Source organism: Helicoverpa zea, chromosome 31 (genome assembly GCF_022581195.2).
Source record: "Helicoverpa zea isolate HzStark_Cry1AcR chromosome 31, ilHelZeax1.1, whole genome shotgun sequence".
Taxonomy (NCBI): Eukaryota; Metazoa; Arthropoda; class Insecta; order Lepidoptera; family Noctuidae; genus Helicoverpa; species Helicoverpa zea.
The window spans coordinates 17071754-17082369 of NC_061482.1; the positions used below are offsets into that span (position 1 = coordinate 17071754).

Below are 10616 nucleotides of genomic sequence, written 5' to 3' on the forward strand. Positions count from 1 at the left end.
TTTTTACATCCATTTATTTTTTAAATCATCCGACAATAAATATTGCCAAACACAGCAGTTTGAAAACAAAAAATATTTTTTTATCACAGTAAAACTTATTTTTAATTATTCAATACTTACAACAACAATTTAGTATACACGCTAACTCCTTTTACCGACTATAAATAAATTATTAACAAGGTAAGTAGGTACAGAAACTCATAACAGTGTTTTGTTTTCAGACTGCTCTGAGTTCCTTTTAGTTTCTTGTGCACCAATCGTAATCAGAAAAAAACAACAGTGAAGTAGTATTTAATAAAAATAAAAACTTAAAAAATCAGCGTGTTTACTATCGCAAGTTTAATTACTTAGTATGTGTAGGGGGTAGGTACTGGTTTAAAATAAATTGTGATGGAAAAAATCATACCTGCTTTAACTTGCTATCGATTCTAAATTAATCTAGTAATCAGTGATTGATCATTATTGGAAACTTATAGATCATCCAACCCTTTTCGAGAATATTAGCAGGCTTCAGGACTGTTGTTTTATTTTGAGACCTAGATTCCAAAGCGAAGGAGAGAATAAATGTACCTACCTATCTAAAGAGGATGAATTGCACCGTCCCCTCCTCAGCTTAGAATCTAGATAATTTTAAACGGCCATAAACACCAGTACCTTTTAGACTTATATTTTGTCACCCTTACCTAAAAACCCTTACCTTAAATATCGATACAATAAAATACAAAATAACTCAAAGTCTTCAAAAAACCGTTATTTTAATTCCTTTTAAGGAAAGCAGAGTCATGACTACAAACTAAACTTAACTTTAGTAATGTTTGCACACTGAGGCGTACCTTTACATTGAAGTAAAAAAACTTTAATAGGAGTAAGCGTCCAAATATTGCCTTAACTATGAAAACAAATGCATAGCGAGAAAAAACAACCACACAAGGAAAACAAGATTAGGTATGTGAAATAATTAACAGACGTTTGCAACACACCAATATAATAGTAAGGTGCTGATTTTACGTCATCCAGAGCATTTGAAGAGAAAACAACGATAAACGACTTCTATCAAAGTAAGAAAAATGTCTTGAATTCGATTCCCAGCCATTATTATACTTGTGACCTAAGTTAATCTACTCCAGAAACGAGCATCTATAGCTTAGTCTATGGAGGGTGAAGAATACACTAGGTAAGTACCAAACCTGTAAAAATACCTACTATTTAAAAATTGCCTTTTTTGTACTTTTAAACTTCGAGAATCACATCTCATTTGAAGAATTTTCTTATAAATATCTTAAATACTATTATGTAAATTAGAAAAGTAGTCAATTGATGTAGCAGAAGTGACTAGCACTTATAAGCACGAAATAAATAAAGAACACAAAATAAAATAGGAAATTAAACATTAAAATATACCTATAGATAAATAATACTTAATGTCATGAATTAGGAGAAAAAAAAGATAATAATTTGATCGATAGGGAATTCGAAAGAGTGCATACGGAAAAAATAATTAATTGAATTAATGTCTTGAATGATAAGTAAAATATTAAATACCTATAAGAACAAGGGTTCTCGTATTGCATAGGATTAACCAAGCAACAAGTCATAATACATAAAGTAAGTAGGTACGTTGAAATTACCTAACTTAGACAAATTACACCATTATGAAAATTAAATACTTAAATATCTACTTATTCCTACGTGTATTAAATACACGAACGCTATTTACACAAAATAAAAAAGCAAAACCTTATCAATAATTTTGATTCATATAACATTTTAGAAATGACAACATCGATGTAACGTACGTTTGAAAATCAAAATGGCTGCTTAACTATTTTATAAACATTTGTAACTCTTATTACGAATCACTTTGAATTAATGGTATTATATAAGTGCTTTACAAAATGAAATTCTTAAATTTTCAAATACTTAGGTAGGTATTGTATATTTTTCGAAAAATTGTAAGTAAGTACGTATATTCAACTATCTAATATTATAACGGAGATATGTAGGAAAACACTCCCTATGCACTTTTGATAGTTATTACGACAAACAGGCAGGATATATGATTTTCACAATAATTGACATTACGGAAGGTGCCTATTACGTGGCTAAAAACTAATCAAAAATTATTTACCTTTTCACTGGGCCCTTAAAATACCTACAGTCTGAAATTTAAATATGTTTATATTTAAATTACTTTATAATTTAACACTAATCAGAACGAGACGTCTATAACAATCTTATAACTAAGATGAAACTTTAACTTAGTATAGCAGAAGCTTAATAATAGAAAAATGTTTATGGAAAAACTAGGACACGTCTTACAACTATTTGTAAGAGGTTTTTTTCTAACGAATTAAAAACAAAATGTTGCAATAATATCTTTCCAAAAAGACCCGTGAAGAGTCACCTTTTCGTTTTCTTTTTTCCCTTTTCATTTTAATTCGACATTCTGCGTAACAAGATTTAATCTAAACGATAAATATTAACAACGCAATTATTACAAAGCGATGTTTCAATGGCACAGAACTAAAATTTAAATATATTTTACAAAAGGATAGTGAAACACATAGACTTTCCAATCATCTCCGTAAGAAACAAAACTAAATAACAAGAATGCGAGATACATTACAAAGATATAAGGATCGACACATCGCATTGCGCTTAGCAGATTCATTTGACATCGCTGCGGCATATAACAACAAAATCGCAAACTGGCAACACACAATCGCAGTCGACTCAACTCTGCGCAGCAATGAGATATGTCTTACCGAATCAACTCACATCTGGCGGGCTTAATAACAAAACACCAATTAAAACAATAGTTTAACTTTGGAATGAAAAAATCAGTCTCAAATAATGTGTTAAATTCAGGGGTGTTGGATTCAGGCGGGCTGCGGACGTCGCAGATGCGTGCGCATGTGACGCGTGATCATGTCGCGGCGGCACGCGGCGTACGGGCACGATGGGCAGCGGTAGGGCTTCTCTCCCGTGTGCGTGCGCTGGTGCGTGGCCAAGTGGTCGGAGCGCGAGAACACCTGTCCGCACGAGGCGCACGAGTAGGGCTTGACGCCGCTGTGCAGGCGCGCGTGCCGGGTCAGCATGTCCGACCGGGCGAACTTGCGGAAGCATACCTCGCACTCGTAGGCGCGCACGCCCTCCGGCTTGCTGCGGTGCCGGGACGCGATGTGCTTCACCAGCCGGTCGTAGATAGAGAACTCCTGGCCGCACGCGTGGCACGTGAAATTACCTGTGGTCTCACGAGGCGACTTCACGCTGAGGTCTAAGGGGGCTTCGTCGGTCTGCGGCGTGTCGTGGACGAGCCAGGAGGGCGTGGGGTAGTTGTTATTGTTGTTGAGCTGCACGGCCAGCTTATCGAGGAGGCGGGACAGGCGGTGCTTCTTGTGTTCGTAGATGGGCGTGTGCGCGGGCGGCAGCGGCTCCATGCTACCTGCACGCATCGGTGGCATGCTGGGGCCCGCGCCCGCCACGCGGAATGGCCTTCTTTGCCAACCTGCGGATAATGAAACGATTTGTTGAGTAAAAAAGAAGTTGAGTAAAGAGGTAAAGAGATGAAGCTAAAACTATACAGAACTGAAAGGGTGTGATAAATCTGGTTTCAGGTGATGTTCACTTTTTAACAATTAGGGTACAAAAATTGTCGTTTTGTCAAGAAATTCATTACTACACTACTTGAAGTGTAACTACATAACTGTCCTTTCTCGAATATCACAAGATAGAAATGGGGGCTACCGTTTTTTGTTTCACCAGATGGCGCAACTGTAGCGTGAGGTCATAAACTACGGCATTCAAAGTTCTTTCAAAACTTATATCTGCATTAGGTGATTATATAAGATCATATTTAATACAATAGACCTATATTGTGAACGTATTGGCGATGCCACAGTGTTGCGCAGTGCCGTTTTGCTTGAGAAAGAAAGGCGGACATAAGTTTCCGAAAGATAAAAGTGTGTCAAAGCAGTGACATTTATAGATCCCTAATCTGTATTTGCCACAATTAATCTAAAGTATTGTTAAATACTCACAATATTAATTTAATTAGAAATATAAACCCGCGCGCGTAAAGAAACAGTGACATTTGACGTTTCGATGACCTCACGCAACACGAGCGCCCCTAGCGGCGATTTCATACGCGGTAGCCCTCATTGCATCAAATGAAACTCATATAAGCCAGTAATAATTGCGTAATTACCTTCCCTCTGAAACATAGCGATATGCTTCACTAAAGGCAGGTGCTATTTTTTAAGCGTAATTTAAAGTCACGCAAGTACTATCGCCACATGCAGCTTTAGCGCATCTGTCTTTGAACAAATGGCCCAATCTTATCCACCTCCTTCTATTGGTACTAGCCAAGACATTTTAGACCAATCACATGACTCAGAATGGTTATAAAGGAACCCCAAATAGAGGGAACGAATACTGGTCTAACAGCTTTTTTTATAGTTTTTTTTTATTGTGAGAGGCGTTAAAGATATAACCCGAGGGGGAGGAGCTCTATTGACAATTTTGACAGCACGTGAATTTGAAATGAAAATTCTATTTTCAAATATATAATTTGGCCATTTTGTATTGTTAGTTTCGTTCGTTTCGTTGGAGTTTTGGAAACGGCGCTAATGCATAGCTGAAAATAATCAAATTCTTGTCCTCAATAGTGAGGGATGGTATCGATACACATTCCTATCTATTTCCTAGCATGTAAATGGAAAGACCCCCAGAACATAGCGTTTGCATACAAAAAGAGCCGTTCAGAAGAATGACCGTTGATTCATGTTATGGCACCCATTAAAAGGGAACGTTCGTCGTGAACGAATGAATGCTTGACTATTATTCTATTAAGAGTTCTGACGATACACCTTCCATTCTAGTACCTACTATTTTATTGTTTGCTGGTCTGAGGTTTAGCTTAGGGTACCAACGTTAAGTGATTAAATCATTGGAAATTATGCTGCTAAACCCGATAAGTGAAAATGTGTTCCGATTTGCCAACTTTATAATTATATTTCTGCAAATTTACTAATAACCCATTTAACGAATCTGTGTTCGAAAACATATTGTATTGGAATATCTGGTTCTTCCATAAATGTGGAATAGCATCGTATTTGAGACCATTTGTTATAGTTCTTATACGTATTTCTTATGTATTATTCTTTATCATATTTTAGAATAGATAAAGCGCTTGTAAACACATGTTTTCAGTAAATATACAAATAAAGAACTTTGATTGACATTTCCTGAATATTTGCCATACATTTTTTTTCAACATGCGAAAATTATTAACTGCCTGAAAGAAGAAATGATTAAGACGGGTGTGTGGATGTTAGTATGAAGAAGCAGGGCAGGAAGAAGAAGATTTTTAACCACATCTAAGAATTGAATACCAAAATACCACATTTACACATTTCTCTATCGCTTCTACATAATTTCATCTACAGAAAAACATATATTTTAAGATTTTTATTGATCATATATGAAAAGATCCACCTAATCAAAATTAGGTTATATTTAGAATGTTGACTTATATATTTTTCCTTGCTCCGCCCACATATTATCATAATGTTAAGTGATAATTGAGTCGCACCCCATTAAAGTCGATTTACGTAGTCGGAGTGTGTAACACCTACAATTATGTGTATTTTTAATAGAAATAGACATTTTGGTTTATTGTGTGTTTCTATAAGAAAGCCCGATACATTATAAGGAAAGGTTGATTTTTTAATTCAATGTGCACTTCCTATCTTGACGAAAACGTCTAATAATATGAAGATGTTTTATTATGGTCAAATCGGCCTTTCCAATGTTTCAACTAACTGTACTTTTGCTTAATAGAGATAGAATTTTTGACATTAATTATATTTACTGTCAAATGCCTATATCTTTTAAGCAAAACCACATATCTATAGATAGAACGTCCATCCATAAGTAAGTTGTGTGGTATGGGGAAACATTGTCGATTTTACCTTAGATTTGATAAGTAAGGATGGTAATTCAGTCTCCAAGTATCCCAACCAATGACTACCCGTGAGGGTTGACGATCAGCGTTGACAATCTTCCACCTTCAGGAGTAGGTATTATTTTTAGTGTTTATCTTTTGATTTGTTTAATGTATTAGCAATAATTAGCGAGGACTGGTTAGATTCAATTAATATCTTTTTTACCTAAGCGTTTGTATTGATTGAAAAAAAATGGGTATATCAGGTTGGATGAGGATTTAAGGATCCCAAAACAATTACAAAGATAGAGGCCAAATCAGGCCAATGCTTCTTCTTATTGGAATTTTAAAATTGTTTCTTAGCTAAGTTTTTTGTGCGATTACTGTAAAACAGAAATATATTTATCGTTTATTTGTACGCTGGCAGACATTGCAATTACTATAATTACCATGAATACTATGCCTTATACATAAGTGTTGCCTACACTGGCATTAAAATATATAATGACCACATCTTTGCTTCCTGGCTGTCAGAAAAATCTTATGTTCTAATTTGAAAGTTTGAAAAGTTGCTTACCGCCACTTTTAAACGTATTATGAGAAAATTGTACGGGAAAATTCGGGGCGTACAAGTGTTAGTTATTATTTACGCAGCAGTAGCATATTTAAATAACAGCACCATAACACATTTCAAAATCATTAGTTAATCATTGCACAAAACATAGCGCCGTTCGACTTGGCAACTACTCGAATACATTATGAAAGTAATAAAAACACCATGTTTGTTTAACAAATGACCTGCGAAATATAACCTACCAGAGCCGCCACCTTTCCTCACTCGAACATAATGAATTCCAGCTGCAAATGACTGAGAACCGACTACGTGAAGGAATAGCCAAAGTCATCTATTAAAACAGTTATTATACTACCGGTTACTGGCCACCTATAAAAAAAAATGGTGGTCTAATAAAAAATATACATACATGTCTCAAGATGTCTCGAATGCAGTTTCCAAAGTTGAAAATCAGATGCATCTATCCAAAACGGGCGATGTGAAACAATCCTTTGGTGTGTGTATTTTTTGATGCACTTCGTTTTAGCACGAGAGGTGCGTGAGTGAACGGTACGTAAGGTCGGCGGGTCGTGCGACCGGTCCAGCCGCCCCCGCGCACGCGGACTATCAACACTGACACGAGAAACACGTCCAACTCACTGCGCAGACCGCGGCCGACTGGCGTTCCCCGCCCCCGCAGCTGCGCGAGCGCCGCGAAAACATTGCGATGCATCCACGCAAACGCATGCGCGTAGGTACCGACATCCGTTAACTAATAAACATATTAGTCGTGATTAATATGCTATAATTGCTTGCTGGCCAGTGTAGCGGTAACGATGAATTTCTTAGTAGTTGGCCAAGCAGCTATTGCTTACCTAACTATTTAAGTAAAGGGTCAATCGGTGATCCCTAATTACACTGGTCAACAAATTATTATTAATTTTTGGTGCAAAGGTGAAATATATCATTTCTTATAGATAATTTGATACGTAATCGAAGTCCAGAACATAAAGTTGCACTTGCACGTAGGGATTTAGAGATATACCCCTCCCAAAGTACCAAAAACGCGTTTTTTTATGATATTTGATGTAATTTTTTGGGGACAGCAGAATTTTCTAGTAATTTCTAACTAAAGCATTATATAGTACTACTTTCCCCGCATTAACCCCATTTTAGTATATATTTTTGCAAGTTTTCTTTCTCAATATATACCATTTTAAATATAAAGTGGAGTTTTTTCATACTAACAGGCCAAATAAAATATAGGGAAGATCGAACTATCGTAGCTGTATACATATTTCATGAAAATTTAAACTCTTAGCGTTCGAAATAAAAATGAATTTCAATCGGGAAGAGTAGTACTATATAATGCTATAGATAGAAACTAAAAAACAATTTTGCTGTCCTTCAAAAAAATCGTCAAATATCGTTAAAAAACGCGTTTTTGGTACTTTAGGAGGGGTATATCTCTAAATCCCTACGTGCAAGTGCAACTTTATGTTCTGGACTTCGATTACGTATCAAATTATCTATAAGAAATGATATATTTCACCCTTGCACCAAAAATGCTGTTGACCAGTGTTATTGATGCACACCTACCAAAGTTTTAAATTTTGCTGTATTTTGCTCATCAAAGCAGTCCAATGAACTCCCTTATTTGAATAGCCTAAGATCACAATAAATATCCCTATACCGAAACGTTTTTGAACGCCCTCAAATGAAAGTTTATTATAGAATAAGACAGCAAGAGAAGACCATTTGATCAACAATTCTAAGAACTATGCACATTGGCGTACTCCCACTAGTTCCAGTAATTTGTACCAAACGGCTCAAAAGCGAAAATTCTTTAAAAAGAAAATGTTTCCTTCAACAAAAAGGTTCAAGGAATAAATTATAACCAACTAGCTTCAGCTCGCGGCTTCGCCTGCGTGTTGTGTTGATAAAAAGTAGCCTATGTATCACCTATCTACATACCCAATTTCAAACAGTCCAGCCGTTTTTGCGTGAAAGAATAACAAACATACATCCATACATTCTCACAAACTTTCACATTTAAATAATACTAGCTTCCGCCAGCGGCTTCGCCCGCGTGGTGTGTTGATAAAAAGTAGCCTATGTGTTAATCCAGGGTATCACCTATCTACATACCTTTCAATCAAATCGGTCCAGCCGTTTTTGCGTGATTGAATAACAAACATACCTACATCCATACATTCTCACAAACTTTCACATTTATAATATAAGTAGGATTAGTAAGATTACAAATTATACTTATGAAATCACTGATCTTCTAACTTGTTTCCGAACTAAAACCAGACAGTGAACCGACTTATTTAAAACCATATAGGTACCTAGGTAATACTTTTCTACAAATTATAACTGGTTGATTTGAGACTGTAAAAAAATATTTAGAAAAAAAAATAATCTTGGGACGGGTCAAATGACCGAGAGATTTGAAAAGTAACGTGAACGCCGCGTTAGCTCCAGTAATTGATCGTTTTGATCACACATTCGTATGCTCCTTGACCTGCAAGAAGGCACCTGAACTACCTTCCTCATGGCAAAAACCGAGACTCAGCCCTCTCGCTGCGGGTTGTTCGAAAGAGATACCGCGGCCCTGGTACATAAAGGCCTATGACGGAACACGACGGTTTTTAGTCAGTAAGAGTCTGACACTCCCTCACCGCTGCTAACCCACAGCGGGAGGGGTCATTTGATAATTTTTGACGTCGTTAAAAAAAAAAAGGACTCAGCCCTCTCTGACTCTCTCGGAGCACGAGGATAGTTAATAGAATGTAAGTAGTAAACTAATAATCTGTGGAGATCTAATGGGGAGGCCTATGTTCAGCAGTGGACGTCCTATGGCTGAGATGATGATAATGATGATGATGATGAAACTAATAAATTCGAAAGAGCTTATAAATTCTATTTTCTCTTGCCTTTACTGCCAGGCAAGAAGTAAAGAGGGATTATAATGATTATAACTAGGTATACCAAGACCCTTCGAAAATATAACTATAATATACATTTTCTTAGTTGTCTGTAGCAGAAGAATAGACGTTGACTTATTTATAGTTTTTAAACGCAATTTTGATCCCGATGTTCCCGGCGGTCCCGAGTGCGCTACCTACCTCCCTACTGTTCAAACCTAAGATCGTTTGCAAAATTATCACTGACCTCATGTTTTGGGATGAAAAAAAGGGAAACTATATATCGGGTGTGTCGTTCAAAATCACATTAAATGAAATGCGTTAATATACTGGTTAATATATGTCGATTTACACAAGAAAAAAAGAATAATACATAAAAATAAAAATTTGAATTCTTCAAACGAAGCAAATAGAATAAAAATTTGCGAAAATTAGAACACCATATAAAAGTACAAACATACAAACAACTGAAATTCTCCCTTGAAAACTGACCTGAAAACCGATAATTTTCACTCCCGATTTGGATTTGATTTTCTATAATATGGCTACAAAAGTTAAACTCTATATTTGCATTCATTCCATTTTTTTACACAAAGAAGGCACCGCGGCGCACGCGTTTGTATGTGAACTGAAGAAAAACCGTTGTTCGAAAATTTGATTTTGCGGTACAACTTAATGTCTATCTGTACAGGATTTAATTTAGCATAGATTTATTGTTATCTACTATTAATTAAACTAACTTATTGCTCCTGAAATGAACGAAGAAACTGAATGCTCAAATGAGTAGGCAGGTATTTCACAAATGACGTAAGTATGAAATAAGAATGGCTAACAATTTCTCGTTACTTAGATGAAATATTGTTGAGAACAACTCTAGTAAAAAACAGCTAAATTGATAAAATGATATGCACAGCAAATATAACTAAATACCTAAGTAACAAATAACATCCATGACATAAACATTTAAAAAAAGTATTTATAGAAAAAAAAAACAGAAATGAAACGTACTTGTCACATCCTTGCTGAAAGTTTCATAGTTCTGTGTCTCCATTTTAACCAGAGTATTCATCCTTATTTATTTAAATTAACACAATTAACACTAAAACCGAGATTGGCCGAAAGTTGGCGAACTCTCCCGAACTGCAGTTTCGGGAGATGTTTCTCCCTCGAACACACGTTACCAAATGAT

At 35.9% G+C, this 10616-nt stretch overlaps 1 protein-coding gene across 2 annotated transcripts; it reads right to left on the bottom strand.

The window, feature by feature from the left end:
• On the bottom strand, positions 1-10616 carry LOC124645234 (zinc finger protein 260-like). Of its 2 annotated transcripts, none has more exons than XM_047185024.1 (2): positions 10436-10616; positions 1-3508 (listed from the first exon to the last, which is right to left on the bottom strand). In XM_047185024.1, exons 1-2 carry the CDS (start codon positions 10494-10496, stop codon positions 2880-2882), a joined length of 690 nt encoding a protein of 229 aa, XP_047040980.1. In that variant the 5' UTR covers positions 10497-10616; the 3' UTR covers positions 1-2879. The 2 variants fall into 2 exon arrangements, with proteins under 2 accessions (XP_047040980.1, XP_047040981.1); XM_047185025.1 differs by lacking the exon at positions 10436-10616 and adding an exon at positions 6928-7165.